This window comes from Rana temporaria, chromosome 9, assembly GCF_905171775.1.
Source record: "Rana temporaria chromosome 9, aRanTem1.1, whole genome shotgun sequence".
NCBI classification, from domain to species: domain Eukaryota; kingdom Metazoa; phylum Chordata; class Amphibia; order Anura; family Ranidae; genus Rana; species Rana temporaria.
In genome coordinates this window covers 14,764,594-14,786,748 of record NC_053497.1, presented here as the reverse complement: position 1 = coordinate 14,786,748, position 22,155 = coordinate 14,764,594, and the positions used below count along the sequence as shown (strand labels likewise).

General features: G+C 45.9%; 1 protein-coding gene across 1 annotated transcript in view; it reads left to right on the top strand.

Annotated features, from left to right (window-relative positions):
* Window positions 1-22,155, top strand: part of LOC120913121 — a 68,990-nt gene that overhangs the window by 5,549 nt on the left and 41,286 nt on the right. Inside the window, exons 2-4 of the mRNA XM_040322840.1 lie at window positions 7,616-7,723; window positions 15,189-16,820; window positions 21,014-21,113. Of these exons, the coding sequence (XP_040178774.1) occupies window positions 7,616-7,723; window positions 15,189-16,820; window positions 21,014-21,113 (1,840 nt within the window). The remainder of the gene's footprint in view (window positions 1-7,615; window positions 7,724-15,188; window positions 16,821-21,013; window positions 21,114-22,155) is intronic.

Here is a 22,155-nt window from a genome sequence, read left to right as displayed (position 1 = left end):
GGCATCTGGGATCGATCCGACAGGCGTACGTCTTAGTACGCCGTCGGATCTTAGATGCAATTTTTCGGCGGCCGCTAGGTGGCGTTTCCATCGAATTCCGCGTCGAGTATGCAAACTAGCTAGTTATGGCGATCCGCGAACGTACGTCCGGCTGGCGCATTTTTTTTTTACGTCGTTTGCGTTCGGCTTTTTCCGGCGTATAGTTAAAGCTACTATATGGTGGCGTACCCAATGTTAAGTATGGCCGTCGTTCCCGCCTCGCATTTTGAATTTTTTACGTCGTTTGCAAAATAGGGATTTGCGTAGAATGACGTCACCGTCGTGAGCATTGGCTTGTCCCGGGTTAATTTCAAGCATGCACAGCACTGGGATACCCCCACGGACGGCGCATGCGCAGTTAAAAAGAAAAAACGTTCTTTACGTCGGGTCACGACGTATTTACATAAAACACACCCCCATCCCAGATTTGAATGCCCCGCCATTACGTTGCCAAAGATACACTACGTCGCCGTAACTTACGGAGCAAATTCTTTGAGGATTCGAAAAAAATAAGTAAGTTACGGCAGCGTAGTGTATCTTAGATACGCTACGCAAGGCGGAATAATGCGCCGCTGTAGGTGGATCTGCCTATATATATATATATATATATATATACTGGTATACAGGGCTTTTTTTCAGCGGGGGAACGCAGTTCCGGCACCTCCTGGACTGACTGTATGTAATGGCAAGGGGTGCTGGGGTGTGCTGCTAGGTATTGATGCTCACTGCTGGGGATCTATTTGTGCAGGGAGGACTATTGTTGCTGGGGAGGTCTATTGTTGTTGGGGGTTTCTTATGTTGCTGGGGGGTCAGTTGTTGCTGAAAGAGGTCTACTGTTGGGGGAGGGGTCTATTGTTGATGGCAGCCAGAGAGTCTGTTGATGCTGCCGGGAGTCTATTGTTGCTGGGGGGAGATTTTGTTGTGGTTGGTCCATTGTTGTTAGGGGTATCTATTGTAGCTGTCTACAGGGGATCAGTTTCCCTCGATATCATTACCAAATTCCATAGAAATTACTTAGAACCATAAAATGATACTTGGTTCTATATTGTCTAAAAGGGGCGTTACTGGGAGGTGGGTAGGGGCGGAGAAAAGGGGTGACTTGGATAGGGGGAGTTCCTGTACCTATTGTCAGAGAAAAAAAAGCCCTGCCTATATTGTTATTTTTTATATATATATAGATTGATTGATTATCTATAGATTTTTTATTATATATATATATATATATATATATATATATATATATATATATATATATATATATATATATATATTTTATTTTTTATATATATATATATTTTATTTTTTATATATATATATATATATATATATATATATATATATATATATATATATATATGTATATTTATTTTATATATATATATATATATATATATATATATATAAAATAAAAAAATAAAATTATTTTATATATATATATATATATATATATATATATATATATATATATATATATAAAAATATATATATATATATATATATATATATATATATATATATATATATATATATATATATATATATATATATATATATATATATATATATATATATATATATATATATGACAAGCAGCAGAAAAATAGACAAAGTGGTCCCTTGAGTCTGCCGCCCTTTCTTTCCTTTTTTTTTGAGGATATACATACATTCATCTCGATCATTTTTAGATTCACTAGCTGTTAATTAACTCATGACCTTTGCTGCTACCTCTGTCGGGAAAATAATACTTTCCTCCTGCTAGTTTGAGGTCATGTCCCCGTGTTCTTGATTTCAGCTTCGCTTTGAAAATGCTGCAATCCTGAAACTTCTTCGCACACTTTTCTGTAAATTGTAAAAGAAATTTTTTTAAAAAGTTAAAAAAATGATTTTAAATTTTCGGCCTCCCGTTCATCCAGTGGACCTGCACATACATTCATTCTGTAGAAAAAGGGCTACAGTATATTACCAAAAGTATTGGGACGCCTGCCTTTACACGCACATGAGTTTTAATGGCATCCCAGTTTTATGCCGCGTACACACGATCGCTTTTACTGTCATGTAAAAAAACATAGGGCTAGATTCAGTAAGAAGTTACGTCGGCGTATCTTCTAGGATGTGCCGGCGTATCTTTTTTCTGTATTCAGAAAGCAAGATACCCCGAAATTTTGCAGACGTAAGTCTCTTACGCCGTCGTATCTTAGGCTGCATATTTACGCTGGCCGCTAGGTGGCGCTTCCGTTGATTTCGGCGTAGAATATGCAAATGAGCTAGATACGCCGATTCAGAAACGTACGTGCGCCCGGCGGATTTTCTTTACGTCGTTTACGTAAGGCTTTTTCTGGCATAAGGTTACTCCTGCTATATGAGGAGTAACCAACGTTAAGTGTAGACGTCGGGACAGCATCGAATTTTGCGTTGTTTACGCCGTTTGCGTAAGTCGTTTGCGAATAGGGCTTTGCGTAAATTACGTTCACGTTGAAAGCATTGACTATTTGCGACGTGATTAGGAGCATGCGCCGTTCGTTAGAGACGTCATTTACGTGGGGTCATGCTTTATTTACATAAAACACGCCCACCTCTTCTCAATTTGAATTCGGCACGCTTACGCCGGCAGATTTACGCTACGCCGCTGTAACTTAGGGCGCAGGTTCTTTGTGAATCCAGCCCCAGCCTCACTAAGTTACGGCGGCGTAGCGTATCTGAGATACGCGTATCTGAGATACGCTACGCCCGCACAAACTTACGTCGGGCTATCTGAATTAAGCCCAAAGTTTTTCTCTACGTGATTCTTGTCAAGCCTGCTTTGCATACACGCGATCGTGAAAAAAAGAAATGCTCGAGCAAACCGCAGTGACGTACAACACGTACGGCGGCACTATAAAGGGGAAGTTTCATTCGAATGGCGCCACCCTTTGGGCTTGATTATGCAAATTTCCCTTCTCATAACTTGCTTCTGAGCAGGCGTATTTTTTTTCCCCCATCGTTAAAGCTTACACGCGACCATTTTTCACGACGAGAAAAACGACAACGTGAAAAACGTCAAGAAAAAATAGAGCAGGTTCTACATTTTTAATGGCCATTTTTCTCGTCGCGAAAAACGCTCTGGAGCCCACACACGATCGTTTTTAATGGCCAATTTAAAAAATAGAATTTTTCTCCTCATGGAAAACGGTCGTGTGTACACGGCATTAGTCCGTAGGGTTCAATATTGAGTTGGCCCACCCTTTGCAGCTATAACAGCTTCAGTTCTTCTGGGAAGGCCGTCCACAAGGTTTAGGAGTGTGTCTATGGGAATCACAGACTCACAAATGCACTTCTGGAAGAACGGTCAAACATTCCCATAGACACACTCCTAAACCTTGTGGACGGCCTTCCCAGAAGAGTTGAAACTGTTATAGCTGCAAAGGGGGGCGCCAACTCAATATTGAACCCTACGGACGAAGACTGGGATGCCATTAAAGTTCATGTGCGTCCAAAGGCCGGCGTCCCAATACTTTTGGTATTATAGTGTATGTGCCACAGCTTTATGATGGAGGGGCCTACAAACCCAACAGGCAATTGGCCCAGGGAATGTGATGACCCCTTCTAATACCAAGCTGAAATCACTACTTTTACAACCAAATCATAGTAAACTGGTTTCTAGATACTAGGGGCCAGATTCACATACAAATGCGTTGCGCTGCGGCGGCGTAACGTATCCCATTTACGTTACACCGCCGCAAGTTTACAGCGTGAGTGCTTGATTCACAAAGCACTTACCTGTAAACTTGCGGCGGCGTAGCGTAAATCTGCCCGGCGCAAGCCCGCCTAATTCAAATGGGGCGGGGACCATTTAAATTAGGCGCGTTCCCGCGCCGAACGTACTGTGCATGCTCCGTCCCTAAAATTTCCCGATGTGCATTGCGCTAAATGACGTCGCAAGGACGTCATTGGTTTTGACGTTAACGTAAATGGCGTCCAGCACCATTCACGGAAGAGTTACGCAAACGACGTGAAATTTAAAGATTCAACGCGGGAACGACGGCCATACTTAACATTGGTTAGACCACCTAGAGGGCATGCTTAGTTTTACGCGACGTATCTCTACAGAAACGACGTAAATTTAGAGCGACGGGCAAAGCGGACGTTCGTGAATCGGCGTAACTAGTCATTTGCATATTCTACGCCGACCGCAATGGAATCGCCACCTATCGGCCGGCCTAGAATTGCATCCTAAGATCCGACGGTGTAAGTCACTTACACCTGTCGGATCTTAGGGCTATCTATGCGTAACTGATTCTCTGAATCGGGCGCATAGATACGACAATCGTATCTCAGAGATACGACGGCGTATCAGGAGATACGCCGTCGTATCTCTTTTGTGAATCTGGCCCTAGGCTTCCTTAACTCTAAGGTCCCGTTCACAGCTAGTGATGCTCCCGCGTTGCGTTTTTTTGCGCGTTTCCCGTAGAGAAGTATCAATGTACGTTGTAAATTTCGTGCCGTGTATTATTGTATAATTTGATAACATTGTGTGCAATTCATGTTTTATTGATACAATTATACTTCCTTGAAACGTACATTGCAATATTGCATATAATTTGTATTTGGCAATAAAAACGTTTACAAAAAATAAATCCAAAATATTAATTATAATTATCTCAGTGCCAACACAACCTACACCATAAACAATGATTAGTGTTCATGAATTTCTATACAGCAAATAGTGATTCAATAACGTCCAACAGCTTTCATTACTCCTTCATCCCGGTATATTCCACCTCCATATGCCGTATGTGTAAAGGCTTACCAGATGTACAGTATTTGACGCTTTATCAATAAGTAGGTTATAAATTGCCAAACGAATGGCGTTTATTGATTGGTTTGTGCAAAAGTTATAGGGCCAGATTCACGTATCTGGGCGCATCTTTGTGCGGGCGTAGCGTATCCTGATTACGCTACTCCGCCGCAACTTAGACAAGCAAGTGCAGTATTTTACAAAGCACTTGCTCCGTAAGTTGCGGCGGCATAGCGTAAATGGGCCGGCGTAAGCCCGCGTAATTCAAAGTAGGCTGGTAGGGGGCGTGTTGCATGGAAATTAATCGTGACCCCACGTAAATGACGCGCACTAACGAACGGCGCATGCGCGCGCATACTCAGTATCACGTCAAATTTTCTCCCTAAATTACGCCGGCTCAATGCTTAGTCGACGTGAACGGAATCTACGCCCATCCCCATTCACGTACGACTTACGCAAACGCCGTAAAATACAACGCTGTTCCGACAATTCCGACGTCCATACCTTAACATGACTTACCCCTGCTTTATGAGGGGTAAAGTTACGCCGGTCGTACGCCTTACGTAAACAGCGTATATTAATACGCCGGGCGCAAGTACTTTCGTGAATCGGCGTATCTAGCTCATTTGCATATTTGACGCGCTAATATACGGAAGCGAGCCTAGTGGCCAGCGTAAATATGCACCCAAGATACGACGGGGTAGGAGACTTACGCCGCTCGTATCTTGGGAACAGTGAGGCGTATCTGATTCTATGAATCAGTCGCATAGATACGACGGCGTACGTGAAGATATGCCGTCGTAAGTTATTTGTGAATCTGGCCCATAGCGATCAGTGCTATAAGAATGCATTGATTACTGTAAAAATTTCACTGGCAGGAAAGGGGTTAACACTAGGGGGCGAGGAAGGGGTTAATTATGTTCCCTAGGTGTGTTCTAACTGAAAGGGGGATGGGACTGACTAGGGGAAATGACAGATCGCTGTTCATACATTGTATGAACAGACGAACAGTCATTTCTCCCCCTGACAGAACCGGGAGGTGTGTGTTTTATAGACGCACCACCACTGATGGTGGCCCTTCTGCAGACCAGACCAAGCTCCTTCACTTGGGACAGAAATATTTATCAACAATATCCCTCAATAAATCTATGATGATAAATTACTGTAATTCCACCTTTTCCGACTGCTGGAACATTGTATGAGCTTGTCTTATAGACTGTTGGAGACTAGTGCCGGACAGTCTGAGACAGACTCCTACCCTTTAATTATGACCAATGGAGAGAGCAGATCATACTCTAATGATGGACAGCCATGTAATGATTGCTAAGAACGAGGCTTGGATTAATTCTCTGAATAAGGAAAATAAAGCTTCCCTCCTGGGGTGGATGGAAAGGTGTAATATTAATCTTGTACAGGTTATTAGTGAGAAGGAATATGGTGGCCCTCTTGCAGCCTGGGTTGGAGAAGATCCTTCACTTGGGACAGAAATATGTATCAACAATATCTCTCAACAGATCTATGAAGATAAATGAATTCCACCTTTTCAGACTGCTAGAATATTATATGAGCTTGTCTCATAGACTGTTGTAGACTGGTGCCGGACAGTCTGAGATGAGGTGAGATCCTTTTATCAATCAAAGAACAGTCTGTACACCTAGGATTGTTTAAGTGACTACTTGTTTAATTAGCATTATGTTTATGTTGGCTGTTCCTTAACTATGTTAATTCTATTCCTGTTTACAGTGTGCAGGGTTAGGGTAATGTGATCAAACGCTTATCTGATCTTGCATTGTATATATTCTGTGCGAATTTACAATAAAGAGTTACAATTCCAGTATGCACCTAAGCTAGTGTCATCTAGTATATTGGGTGCAATATTCAGCTATAACATCGGATTCCTAGTTCCAAATTGGAGGAAGCTACCTATATCATGATGGAAGCACCCAAGCTTGGTGCTGGACAGTTCCGTCATAACCACCACCCGCATAAATCCATAAACTGCAAATATTAGTCCATTGAGGGCACACAAACGCAATAACATACCCAATTGTTTGGAAAATATAAAAAAGTGTGGTTGCATTAAGTAAACAGATACCTAAGAGTTCACTTGTGTGTCTGATGTCACATCCACCTGTCTACGCCAGTGTTAATTTTGGCAGCAAATTTCGTTTTAGTCGTATGCCACGTACACACGGTCGTTTTCCGGCATGAAAAAAATGTAATTTTTTAGCATGTCCAAAAAACGAAGTTTTTCCAACTTCATTATTAAAAACGACGTCGTTTTTTTTCATGCCGAAAAACGACCGTGTGTACGCGGCATTAGTCTTAGGACTAAAATGTAATTTTAGTTTTAGTCCCATTTTAGTCTTCTGCAATACATTTTTTTTTTTTTTTTTTACTTTTTCAATTCATTTTTACTTTGTACAATTTTTTTAACAATTTTCACAATTTTTTATTTTTTACAAGCTGCATTGGGGGGCTTTGGTGAAATATCAGGGGTCTAAAGCGACCCCTGATGTCTCACTTTTGAGACAGAGATTCCCCAGTCGCTTTCTTCAGCAGCCAAGCAGCAGGGGAAATCTGTGCAGCAAAGGGTGATTAAGGTGTGCCCAGGCACACCTGGCACACCCTGTGGGCACGCCTATGGATAGCTTTGTGTTTTATAAGCCCATTTTTTAAGGTCCTGATGAATGTTTTCCGGCAAAATCAAAGGCATACAATACCCTTGTAAACCCATGTATGACTTTATTTGCTCTTTGAATAATAATCGATTGAACTGTTTCTCCTTCTCTCCTATTTTAGGCACCTTGCTGCTGTCTGCTTATAACTACAACTTATCAAGAGCGCTTGTCTCCAGATCAGCACTGGGAATTATGCTTATTATATTAGCCTTGATTTTGGCACATATAGGTAAATGATATTTATATTGTTACTTCTTATTTCTTATTTCTTCTAAGTTATCTATAATGTACACTATATAGTACAAATTTGTGGACATCTCACCATATAAAAAGTACAATTTCTCAGGTAGCAAGGTCCACAAAGACTTGGGTGAGCGAGTTTGGTTTGGAGGAACTTGACTGGCCTCAACTCGATAGAACACCTTTGGGATGAATTAGAGCGGAGACTGTGAGCCAGGCCTTCAGGTCCAACATCAGTACCTGACCTCACAAATGCGCTTCTGAAAGAATGGTCCAACATTCCCATAGACACACTCCTAAACCTTGTAGACAGCCTTCCCAGAAGAATAAATACAGAGCTTCTTTGTGTCATTCATATTTACCTAGAAGTCAGCTTTAAGTGGTAGCCACTTAAAATAAATGGTGATGTTTAGATGCGATATTTTTAGTTTTAACGTGCATTCACCCGCAGCGGAAAAACTTGAATTGTGACTTCTGGGTGCAGCTGTTTTTTTTCTTTTTTCTATACATACACACACAAGAGAAGACTTGTTTGTGGGTGATGAATCAAGAGATAAGTGTCAGCAATCCAAGATGTCAATGCTATATAAAAAAACGCTTCACTCATTCATCTTTAGTAAATCAAGCCAAACCATTCTAGTGGATATCACTGGATTCCAGCAATGGCGCTCTTAGCTACCATACACCTTTGGCTGACTTGAGCTTAAAGCGGGATTTCACTCGAAAAAAAATTTTTAACATTAGATTGAGGCTCATTTTGTCTAGGGGAATCGGGTAGTTTTTTTTAAATCGAAGCAGTTCTTACCGTTCTAGAGATAGATCTTCTCCGCCACTTCCGGGTATGGTCTTCGGGACTGGGCGTTCCTATTTGATTGACAGTCTTCCGACGGTCGCATACATCGCGTCATGAGAAGCCGAACGTCGGTGCGGCTCTATACTGCCCCTGTGCACCGACGTTCGGCTACTTTCGGAAAATCGTGACGCGATAGATGCGACCGTCGGAAGCCTGTCAATCAAATAGGAACGCCCAGTCCCGCAGCCCATACCCGGAAGCGGCGGAGAAGATCGCTCTCTACAACGGTAAGTACGGCTTCGATTTTAAAAAAAACTACCCGATTCCCCTTGACAAAATGAGCCTCAATCTAATGTTAAAAATTGTTTTTCGGGTGAACTCCCGCTTAAAGCTCAAGTCAGCCAAAGGCGTATGGTAGCTAAGAGCGCCATTGCTGGAATCCAGTGATATCCACTAGAATTTTTTACACAAAGCACTTTAGCCAAAGTTTCTGCCTATGGATAAAATGTATTTGTTAAAGCTCTAGGGCACTATCGTTGTTATAGCTTTGGAGGGTTTAACTAAGTGTTCACCTGCTGATGGCACTGTGCTTCCCAGAATGGTAGTTCAGGTGTCCACCAGCAGGTGTCTCCCAGCAGCCAGCAGATCCCAGTAATCAGTTTCCACCTGATGCTGGCTGCTGAGAGGGTATTTAGCCCCCCCCTACACTAGTGCCATCAGTGTTTTGCTGCTCAAGGGAGAAAAAGGAGGTGATCTCTAGTGCCGCACATCCGTATGGTCATATGGTGGTAATCAGAGTGGCACCCAGGCTACGCGCTAATGCGTTTTGCTTTCCCCCCTCCAGAGCTTAGGAGTTTTAGGGATGGAGATCCCATGCGTGTGGGGAGTATTTAAGCATCATTGTTGGTCATTCAGTTATGTGAAGGGCTGACAGGTGTATACAATTGCTTGTTCTTGCTGTTTAATTGAGAATTAATTAAATGAACGGGTAAAGGGCAAACCAAAGGAGAGAGAAAAATGAAGGGAAAATGGGGGGGGTTAGAGGGGAGAGAGAGAGAAAACAAAAGGGATGTTCACATACATTCTTTTTTCACTTTTGTTATTACTTTCTATTTTTCATCACACTATCCGTCACTACCTTCTCATGCTTATTTTACATCCACATATCCATACATCTCTTTATTTAGTTATTTTCTCTTATTTCTTTCCTTACATTTCACATCCCTTTTTGTTTTTGTTATTTTTTTTCCCCTGTCACTCTCTCCCCCCAACCCCCCTTTTCCATCTCACTTTTTATTTTTTTGCCCTTTATCCTTTTGATTTAATTTATTTTTAATTAAACATCAAGAACAAGCCCTTCATATAATTGAGTGACTACTGATGATGCTAAAATACTACCCACACACATGGGGCCAGATTCACGTAGCTCAGCGGATCTATAGATCCGCTCGTTCTACGTGAATTAAGATCCGCTCCCGTAAGTTTAGGAGGCAAGTGGCTAATTCACAAACCACTTACCTCCAAACTTGCGACGGCGGATCCTAAATCCCCCAGCGGAATTCAAATTCCGCGGCTAGGGGAGTGTCATATTTAAATCAGGCGCGTTCCCGCGCCGATTTAAATGCGCAGGCGCCGTCCGCAAAATTTTCCGGCGTGCATTGCTCCCACTGAGTGGTTGCCACGCTTACGTAAACGACGTCCGTCCGTATTCGAGAACGACTTACGCAAACGACGTTAAAAAATTTCAATTCGACGCGGGAACGTCGGCTATACTTAACATTGGCTGCGCCTGATAAAAGAAAGGGTAAGTATACGACGGAAAACCGCTACGGAAACGACGTAAGAACACTGCGACGGGTCCGCGTACGTTCGTGAATTTGCGTATCTCGCTGATTTACATATTATTTATCGTAAATCAGCGGGAACGCCCCCGGCGCCATTTTTAAAATGAAAAAAAGATCCGACAGTGTAACACATTGTAACACTGTCGGATCTAGCCCTATCTATGCGTATCTGATTCTATGAATCAGGCGCATAGATAGGACCAGTGTAAGTCAGAGATACGATGGTGTATCTGTAGATACACCGTCGTATCTCTTTGTGAATCTGGCCCATGGGATCTCCATACCCATGACTTTGCGCTGGGGGTTGGGTAACAAATGCTGGGGCCCGCAGAGGCGTACTAAGCATGGGGCGGAGGGGGCGGGCCGCACCGGGTGCCACACCCTGGAGGGGTGTCAGGCCGACGCCCCCCCCCACCTCCGCGAATGAAGAGGACTGTAGCGTGCGGCATGATGGTAGCGCGGTAACAGGGAGGCAGCGCTAGCGGCAGTCTAGGTAAGACACAGCTGAAGCGTGGCTTTTCAGGGGGGGGGTGACTCGTGCGAGCCGCCCGTATCCATACCCGGGACTGCAATTATCCCCTTCTCTGTGGCAGCGCAGCGCCCGCGGCTCTGATAGATACGGCTGTGACTGTCTGACACTGACAGTCACACAGCCTAGGAGCGTGAAGCTGCAGCCGCCTCCCCCTGTGCTGTGCTGCCTATGTGTGTAGTGTAACACGCGGCGCGCTGATGATCATGGGTCTGAAGGCAAGGGGGGTGTGGGCACTATTGTAAGGGGGGGTGTTCTGTATATGAGGGGGGTTCTGTATTGTGGGGGGGTGTTCTGTATTGTGGGGGGGGGTCTTCTGTATTGTGGGGGTGTTCTGTATTGTGGGGGGGGGTGTTCTGTATTGTGGGGGTGTTCTGTATTGTGGGGGGGTGTTCTGTATTGTGGGGGTGTTCTGTATTGTGGGGGGGGTGTTCTGTATTGTGGGGGGGGGTTCTGTATTGTGGGGGGGTGTTCTGTATTGTGGGGGGTTCTGTATTGTGGGGGGGTTCTGTATTGTGGGGGTGTTCTGTATTGTGGGGGGGGGGGTGTTCTGTATTGTGGGGGTGTTCTGTATTGTGGGGGGGGGTGTTCTGTATTGTGGGGGGGTTCTGTATTGTGGGGGTGTTCTGTATTGTGGGGGGGGTGTTCTGTATTGTGGGGGTGTTCTGTATTGTAGGGGGGGTCTGAACTGTAGGGGTGGGTCTGTATTGTAAGGGGGTTCTGTAGGGGGTCTGTATTGTAGGGAGGGGTCTGCACTGTCCAGAGGTGCAGTCTAATGTAAAGGGGTGCAGTGTAATGTAAAGGGGTCCAGTGATGCAGGGTGCTGTGTAATGTAAAAGGGTCCAGTGATGCAGGGTGCTGTGTAATGTAAAGGGGCCCAGAGGTGCAGGGTGCTGTGTAACGTAAAGGGGTCCAGAGATGCAGGGTGCTGTGTAATGTAAAGGGGACCAGTGGTGCAGGGCGCTGTGTAATGTAAAGGGGTCCAAAGGTGTTGTGTAATGTAAAGGGATCCAGAGGTGCAGGGTGGTGTGTAATGTAAAGGGGTCCAGGGATGCAGGGTGCTGTGTAATGTAATGGGGTCCAGAGATGCAGGGTGCTGTGTAATATAAAGGGGTCCAGAGGTGCAGGGTGCTGTGTATTGTAAAAGGGTCCAGAGATGCAGGGTGCTGTGTAATGTAAAGGGGTCCAGAGATGCAGGGTGCTGTGTATTGTAAAGGGGTCCAGAGATGCAGGGTGCTGTGTAATGTAAAGGGTGCAGTGATGCAGGGTGCTGTGTAATGTAAAGGGGTCCAGAGGTGTAGGGTGCTGTGTAATCTAAAGGGATCCAGAGGTGCAGGGTGGTGTGTAATGTAAGGGGTCCAGAGGTGCGGGGGCTGTGTAATGTAAAGGGGTGCAGTGATGCAGGGTGCTGTGTAATGTAAAGGGGTCCAGTGATGCAGGGTGCTGTGTAATGTAAGGGATCCAGAGATGCAGGGTGCTGTGTAATGTAAAGGGGTCCAGAAGTGCAGTGTAATGTAAAGGGGTCCAGAGGTGCATGGTGCTGTGTAATGTAAAGGGGTGCAGGGTGCTGTGTAATGTAAAGGGGTCCAGAGGTGCAGGGTGCTGTGTAATGTAAAGGGGTCCAGAGGTGCAGGGTGCTGTGTAATGTAAGGGGTCCAGAGATGCAGGGTGCTGTTTAATGTAAAGGGGTGCAGAGGTGCAGGGTGCTGTGTAATGTAAAGGGGTCCAGAGGTGCAGGGTTCTGTGTAATGTAAGGGGTCCAGAGATGCAGGGTGCTGTGTAATGTAAAGGGGTCCAGAAGTGCAGTGTAATGTAAAGGGGTCCAGAGGTGCATGGTGCTGTGTAATGTAAAGGGGTGCAGGGTGCTGTGTAATGTAAAGGGGTCCAGAGATGCAGGGTGCTGTGTAATGTAAAGGGGTCCAGAGGTGCAGGGTGCTGTGTAATGTAAAGGGGTCCAGAGGTGCAGGGTGCTGTGTAATGTAAGGGGTCCAGAGGTGCAGGGGGCTGTGTAATGTAAAGGGGTCCAGAGGTGCAGGGTGCTGTGTAATGTAAGGGGTCCAGAGGTGCAGGGTGCTGTGTAATGTAAAGGGGTCCAGAGGTGCAGGGTGCTGTGTAATGTAAGGGGTCCAGAGGTGCAGGGGGCTGTTTAATGTAAAGGGGTCCAGAGATGCAGGGTGCTGTGTAATGTAAAGGGGTCCAGAGGTGCATGGTGCTGTGTAATGTAAAGGGGTGCAGGGTGCTGTGTAATGTAAAGGGGTCCAGAGATGCAGGGTGCTGTGTAATGTAAAGGGGTCTAGAGGTGCAGGGTGCTGTGTAATGTAAAGGGGTCCAGAGGTGCAGGGTGCTGTGTAATGTAAGGGGTCCAGAGATGCAGGGTGCTGTTTAATGTAAAGGGGTCCAGAGATGCAGGGTGCTGTGTAATGTAAAGGGGTCCAGTGATGCAGGGTGCTGTTTAATGTAAAGGGGTCCAGAGGTGCAGGGTGCTGTGTAATGTAAAGGGGTCCAGAGGTGCAGGGTTCTGTGTAATGTAAGGGGTCCAGAGATGCAGGGTGCTGTGTAATTTACAGGGGTCCAGGGATGCAGGGTGCTGTGTAATGTAAAGGGGTCCAGAAGTGCAGTGTAATGTAAAGGGGTCCAGAGGTGCATGGTGCTGTGTAATGTAAAGGGGTGCAGGGTGCTGTGTAATGTAAAGGGGTCCAGAGATGCAGGGTGCTGTGTAATGTAAAGGGGTCCAGAGGTGCAGGGTGCTGTGTAATGTAAAGGGGTCCAGAGGTGCAGGGTGCTGTGTAATGTAAGGGGTCCAGAGGTGCAGGGGGCTGTGTAATGTAAAGGGGTCCAGAGGTGCAGGGTGCTGTGTAATGTAAGGGGTCCAGAGGTGCAGGGTGCTGTGTAATGTAAAGGGGTCCAGAGGTGCAGGGTGCTGTGTAATGTAAGGGGTCCAGAGGTGCAGGGGGCTGTTTAATGTAAAGGGGTCCAGAGATGCAGGGTGCTGTGTAATGTAAAGGGGTCCAGTGGTGCAGTTGTGGAGAGGGGGTACACAGTAGTGTCAAAGAGATATTGAAGGATGCAGAGGTATGCAGGGGGCACAGTGGGGTGTTTTTACATTTTACCATGGGGGGGGGTGCCAGATATTGGATCCGCCCCGGGTGCCAAATGTTCTAGGTACGCCCCTGGCTGGGGGCATGGCCTGGTTAGAGTCCAGGCTGAGGTTGCCACTTCTATTACCGCCATAGGACCATACGAATGTGCGGCACAAGGGATCACCTCCGTCTCTCTCTTCAGCAGCAAAACACTAAAGGCACTAGTAAAGGAGGACCTAAATACCCTCCTAGCAGCCAGCATCAGGTGGAAACTGATTACCGGGATCTGCTACTATGGATGTGCGGAACCAGGGATCACCTCTTTTTTTCTTCCTGACACTATGTGCGAACGGAGCGGCAGCTGCCTGCTGATGCTGAGACTTAGTTGCTTGCTGAAGAAAGAAGAGAGTAGGAACACCAGTGGCTGTGCGCCCTGGGGGGCTGCCTTGTTTGCCTAGTGGTAGCACCAACCCTGCCATCACATGCTTGTTGGATCACAAACCTGTCTCTAAAAATTGCTCCTGAATTGTCACCTTATCACCCGGGCTTCCATGCTGATCACAAGTGGCCATTGTAACACACTACATAGGCATGGTCCACAGTTATCACCATGAGGAAACCCACCCTGAAAAATACAGTCAAGTTTAGATTGCATGTAGGCAGGAGGGGTTACAAAGGAGGAAAAAGATTTAAAAAAAAAAGTTCTTTATTAAGAAAAGTCAATTGTTTTTGATAAATTGCGGCTTATGACTAATGCACAATCGGAAAATTCCGACAACAAAACCGTGGAATTTTTTCCCGACGGAACTGTGGCTCAAACTTGCGTTACACACACCGTCAAACAAATGTTCTCGGAAATTCCGAACGTGATGTACAACACTACGACGAGCCGAGAAAAATGAAGTTCAATGATTCTGAGCATGCGTCGGATTTTTGTGCGTCGAAATTGCATACAGGCGATCGGAATTTCCGACAAGAACTTTTGCTGTCGGAAAGTTTGAGAACCAGCTCTCAAATTTTTGATGTCGGAAATTCCAACAGAAAATTTCTGATGGAGCCTACACATGGTCGGAATATCCGACCAAAAGCTCACATCGAAATTCCGATCGTGTGTACGCGGCATAATTGTCATCCAAGTAGGGTTTACGTTGACTGTGTAGGAAATATACTAAAATGAACATTCTTTATGTCTTTTTGTTTTCTTTTAGGAATTCAGAAAAAGTTCAGCCCGGAGCCCCTGGTAGTAACCTTATGCATGACGGTGTCGGCCCTCTGGAGCAACAGTGGCATTGTACATCTCTTAGTCGATAATAAGATCATTTCAGCGTCAGGACAGATACAAGAAACTCTTTTCCCGGGTCTACTCGCCATCTGCTGTGCCTTTCTTATCATAGGATGTGTGGGAACGCTCCGAAAAAAAGGACCCTTACCGCTACTGTCTTTTGCTCTTGGCCTCGCCAACATCCATGTCCTTGCCCTGTACAATGACTCAAGCCTTGGTTCCTCGGGCATTGCTAGTAACTTCATGATCGTTACCGCGATTAGTATTTATCTCGTGGCCGTCAGGTTTGCAAACATGAGAGCTGGAAAGAAACCTTTGCCGGTTGGGAAAAAAGTCAGTTGTTCGAACCATGTATCGAGAAACCACCTTGTGATGGCCGGAGTTTTAGCCAACATGGTGTCCTCTAGCATCCTCTGTGGCAAACTTTTGGGCACAGTCACCATCTTCTTCAGTGGCCAAGCCAATTGGATGTTCACTTCGGCGGCGTACCAGTTAGCGGTGTCGGTTGCATCCTTTTGGGCTAATGACACAATACACGCTACGTTCTTCAGCTTGTTGGCCATGCTAAAGGTCGTAGAAGGCTATTCCCTTATGAGCCAGTCAAGTACATCGGAGGAGCAGTTACTTCCTCCCTCCTACATGGCTGTGTTTGCTGTCCTTTTCTTGGCTTTATCTTTCATGATGTGCCTTCAAAATATCTGCATTGGCTTATACACGCTCCTCTTTGCTGTTTATTGTGCTTCTTTAACTCTTCCCACCGGCATTAACCACAACGCACCGCAGTCGGTCAATCTACTTATCTTTTTCGCTTCAACGATCTACATGTGTCTTAGACTCTATCTGTCAAAGACAGATTTCAAAGTCCCGGAGGGTAAAGGGTTGGAAGGGATAATCAATTCCTGTTTTCAAGGCATGAAAGTCAAGCCAAGAATAGTTAGGCGGCACCCGTATTCCTCTACCTTGAATACTCGAGACGTAGATGCCATTGGCCACGCGTTTAACACCCTGGCAACGTTCGCCATGACGGTACAAACCCAAGGCACCTTTATTCTGGTCATAGCAAGTGGAAGCATGGTGCATATAGCGGGTCTGATGTCGCTGTACACTGGAAAAGCGGCGGAGAGCAGCGCCTTTGTTTTTTACGGAGTGCTGTGGGTAACGTGGGGCTTTACAAAGTACGTAGCGTCCCGCGTGCCAGTGAGACCATTTTATATCGCCCTGGGAATTATTTGTTTTTTAGTCTTCAATGGATTTTTTACCGTGTGCATGACTGCGCTGAGCAAAGCCTGGTTTCTAAATTCACTTCTGCTGGAGGTTCTGCTTGTTTTCAGTTTATTGAACACCCTGGATGTTGTGCCCAGTCAATGTGTGGTTGGTTTTAGCATATTGTTTGGTGTTGTGAGCTTTTATTGCTTTTTAGCTTCTCTCCTTAATGGAACTTTGGTGGCACCACATCTGCCATGGGGGGAGCCATTCCTAAAACCCGGACTGCCTCAGGATAGCTGTACCGTGTGCCCACTTCCTGCAAAGAAAGTCACATCCATTAAGAAAATAGCGGGTGAGTGAATGCGTTGGAAGTGTTCCCTTGCATAAAAAAAAATACACATAAAAAGTATTGCTTTATGTATTTACCGCGACTTGCAAGCAGGGGCGTTGCTAGGTGGCAATAAGACCAGGGGCTTCAGCCCGAAGTTAAAGGCCGGAAAATGGGGGGGGGGGGGAGATGGTGTATGTGATGCAGGCTTTTTTTTGGCTGGGCCGAAACCTACCTCACCTACATACACTGACGGTAGTGACCTACATACATTGACCTACCTGACATACACTGACCTACATACTCTGACCTACCTACATTGACCTACATACACTGACTGTAGTGACCTACATACACTGACCTGCCTGACCTACATACACTGACTGTAGTGACCTACATACACTGACCTACCTGACCTGCATACACTGACGGTAGGGACCTACATACACTGACCTGCCTGACCTACATACACTGACTGTAGTGACCTACATACACTGACCTACCTGACATACACTGACCTTCCTGACATACACTGACCTACATACACTGACCTACCTACATTGACCTACCTGACCTACATACACTGATGGTAGTGACCTACATGCACTGACCTATCTGACCTACATACATTGACCTACCTGACATACACTGACCTACATACACTGACCTGCCTGACCTACATACACTGACCTACCTGACATACACTGACCTACATACACTGACCTACCTGACCTACATACATTGACCTACCTGACATACACTGACCTGCCTGACCTACATACGCTGACCTACCTGACATACACTGACCTACATACACTGACCTACCTACATTGACCTACCGGACATACACTGACCTACATACACTGACCTTCCTGACATACACTGACCTACATACACTGACCTACATACACTGACCTACATACACTGACCTACATACACTGACCTGCCTGACCTACATACACTGACCTACCTGACATACACTGACTTACATACACTGACCAACCTGACCTACACTGATATTTACATACCTACCTCAGCTCAGTCGTGGTGTGCGGTGTCACAGCAGGCAATCAGTCATTCCGTCAGTCGTCCGAGGAGGGGAGGAGAGCCTAGGAGCCTGGGGGGGAGGGGAGGGAAGGGGAGGAGAGCCAACGCGAGCGCCAATCTGGGATGTGGAGCGGCGGCAGCATTGTAATTCCCGCCTTCTGGAGCCTGCAGCGCCTATAATGGATGTCACACGTCCCGGGGTCCCGGCATTGGACCAGTGGGACGTCCATCATAGGCGTTGCGCAGGCTCCAGAAGGCGGAACCTGCTATGGGCTCGGCCGCACTTGGCCACATTCGGCGGCACTCAGGGTCAGATCGGTCCTGGCGCTCCTGGCTCTCTCGGGCCTATCAATGGAGACTGGCCAGCATGAGACTCTGGGCTTTCCGGGGTCACATTCGGGGCTCCAGCCCCCCCTAGCCACCCCCTCCCGACGCCCCTGCTTGCAAGTGTCTCTGGTTATACATCAGGGATAACATGATTTTGTCGATGAACTTAGCCAAATCAAACTCTGATTCCTCGTCCACACGATCGGATTTTCTGTCTGAAAAACCTTGGATGTTTTTTCTGATGGAATTCCGCTCAAGCTACACACGGTCACACAAAAGTTCTCTGAACTTTCGACCGTCAAGAACGCGGTGACGTACAATACTAGGACGAGCCGAGAAAATTACGTTTAATGCTTCCGAGCATGTGTCAAATTGTTTCCGAGCATGCGTCGGAATTTTGCGTGTTGGAATTTCTACAGACGATTGGAATTTTTTCCGTTTGAAAATTTGAGAACCAGCTCTCAATCCTTTGCTGGCGGAAATTCTAACAGCAAAAGTCCGATGGAGCGTACACACGGTCAGAATTTCCGTTCAAAAGCTCACAACAGACTTTTGCTGTCGGAATTTCCGATCGTGTGTGCGGGGCATTAAGCCTCGTATGCACGATCAGATTTTCCGACAACATCGGATATTCCGACCGTGTGTATGCCCCATCGGACTTTTTCCTTAGAAAGAGAACATGTTGGGCTAGATTCAAGTAGGGGGACGTAAATTTGTGCAGGCGTAGCGTATGTTATTTACGCTACGCCGCCGCAATTTAGAGAGGCAAGTGCAGTATTCACAAAGCACTTGCTCCGTAAGTTGCGGCGGCGTAGCGTAAATCTGCCGGCGTAAGCGCGCCGAATTCAAATTGTCAAGAGGTGGGCGTTACATAAAACATGACCCCACGTAAATGACGTTTCTCACGAACGGCGCATGCGCCGTCTGTGAACTTATCCCAGTGCGCATGTTCCTAATCACGTCGCAAATAGTCAATGCTTTCGACGTGAACGTAATTTACGCAAAGCCCTATTCGCGAACGACTTACGCAAACGACGTAAACAATGCAAAATTTGACGCTGGCCCGACGTTCATACTTAAAGGGGTGGTTCCACCTAAAACTCATTTCTAACAATATATTCGTAAGACCCGTTACACTGCGGGTAGGCTGGCTTCTTTTTTTTTTTCCCCGTACATACCGAGATCTCGGGGTCTCGTCCCTAGGCGGTGGGCGTTCCTATTTGATTGACGTTCCTCGGACGGGCGCATACGTGACGTCACGACTTTCCGAAAGAAGCCGAACGTCGCCGCGCAGGCGCCGTATAGAGTCGGCTCTATACGGCACCTGCGCGGCGACGTTCGGCTTCTTTCGGAAAGTCGTGACGTCACGTATGCGCCCGTCCGAGGAACGTCAATCAAATAGGAACGCCCACCGCCTAGGGACGAGACCCCGAGATCTCGGTATGTACGGGGAAAAAAAAAAAGAAGCCAGCCTACCCGCAGTGTAACGGGTCTTACGAATATATTGTTAGAAATGAGTTTTAGGTGGAACCACCCCTTTAACATTGGCTATGCCTCATATAGCAGGAGTAACGTTACGCCGGAAAAAGCCTTACGCAAACTATGTAAAAAAAATCCGCCAGGCGCACGTACGTTTCTGAATCGGCGTATCTAGCTCATTTGCATATTCTACGCTGAAATCAACGGAAGCGCCACCTAGCGGCCATCGTAAATATGCACCCTAAGATACGACGGCGTAGGAGACTTACGCCGCTCGTATCTTAGCCTAATTTAAGCGTATCTGGTTTCCAGAATACGTCAACTTCCTGTTCTTCTGTCTGTAACTCCACACAGTAATATATTAGGGATGAAGGTAATTGACCTATTACCTCATTTAAAGTCCCAACGTACCCCCTCCACCCCCCTTTTCAACAGTAATGCAAAGCTTTCTCCCTGGTGTGGAGAAAGCCTCTTGAGGGGGCAAGCAGGAGAGTCAGGACACTCTCTACTTTGCAGATAGAGAAAGGAGCTGTGGAGTGGGAGTCCTGACACTCCTGCTCGCCCCCTCCCCCCTCAAGAGGCTTTCTCCACACCAGGGAGAAAGCCTTGCATTACTGTGTGGAGTTACAGACAGAAGAACAGGAAGTGATGATTTCCCAGAAGAAATAAGGACATTTAAAAGCAAAATGGAAGGATGAGGTAAGTGAAGGAGGACTGCACTAAGGTAAAGGAAGCTATTTAGGGAAAACATTTTTTTCCTTTACAACCCCTTTAAATTTAACTGCCCTCACTTCCTGTTCTTCTGTCTGTAACTCCACACAGTAATGCAAGGCTTTCTCCCTGGTGTGGAGTGTCGTGCTCGCCCCTCCCTTGGATGACAGGAGAGTAGGACGCTCTATACATTGCAGATAGAGAAAGGAGCTGTGTGTTAGTGGTCGTCCTGACTCTGCTGTAGTCCAGGGGAGGGGCGAGCACGTCACTCCACACCAGGGAGAAAGCCTCGCATTACTGTGTGGAGTTACAGACAGAAGAACAGGAAGTGAGGATTTCTCAGAAGAAATAAGGACATTTAAAAGCAAAATGGAAGGATGAGGTAAGTGAAGGAGGACTGCACTAAGGTAAAGGAAGCCATTTAGGGGGAAATTTATTTTACCTTTACAACCCCTTTAAGTATTTATACAGTCCTATCAAAACGACTGGTGTTTTTTTCCCCTATAAACCTTTCTCAGAATGTTATGTACGTTGATAAAGAGTTGAGTTCTTTGGTCACCATACGTTTTGATTTGCGTTCTTGATTTTTGCTCTATACTGCTTATCCACATATTGATTTCCCAAGCTGACCGAAGACTCTATTTGTGTTGCAGAAGTGATGAAGACCGGGGGGATTTGCGTCATTCCTGTAGATCTAGGTTACGCCGTTGTGTCGTCCTGTTATTTCTCAGACTCTGTGCAGAAGTTGTCTCAGTAAGTCCATTGTCTGGTCACCGAATGTCGTCACGTGTGACGCTGGTCTGGTGTATTGCCGTATTGCCCGACCTCATTCAAGCCATTTTCTTAGCCTTACATTGAAATGTACGTTTGTACTTTAACCTCTTCAGCCCCGGACCATTTGGCTGGCCAAAGACCGGGCCACTTTTTGCGATTCGGCACTGCGTCGCTTTAACTGACAGCTGCGCGGTCGTGCGACGTGGCTCCCAAACGAAATTGACGTCCTTTTTTCCCCCACAAATAGAGCTTTCTTTTGGTGGTATTTGATCACCTCTGCGGTTTTTAGTTTTTGCGCTACAAACTAAAAATAGAACGACAATTTTGGAAAAAAAAAACAATATTTTTTACTTTTTGCTATAATAAATATCCCCAAAAAATATATAAAAAAAACATATTTTTCCCTCAGTTTAGGCCGATACGTATTCTTCTACCTATTTTTGATTAAAAAAAAAATCGCAATAACTGTTTATTGATTGGTTTGCGCAAATGTTATAGTGTCTACAAAATAGGGGATATTTTTATGGAATTTTTATTAATAATTTTTTTATTAGTAATGCCAGCAATCAGCGATTTTTATCATGACTGCGACATTATGGTGGACGCATCAGACACTTTTGGCGCTATTTTGGGACCATTCACATTTACACAGCGATCAGCGCTATAAAAATGCACAGATTACTGCATAAATGTGATGGGCAGTGAAGGAGTTAACCAGTAGGGGGCACTGAAGGGATTAAGTGTGTCCTAGGGATGTGTTCTAACTGTAGGGGGGATGGGCTGTGTGTGACACGACATTGATCACCGCTGCCGATTACAGGGAGCTGTGATCAGTGTCCTGTCACTAGGAAGAATGGGGAAATGCATATTTACATCAGCATCTCCCCGTTCTTCCTCTCCGTGACACAATCGCGGGTATCCCCGCGGACATAGAGTCTACAGGGGCCCGCAATCACACTCACGGAGCTCGCTGCGGACACACACGTGCGCGTCCATAATGCCGCTTCTTAACCACTTAAGA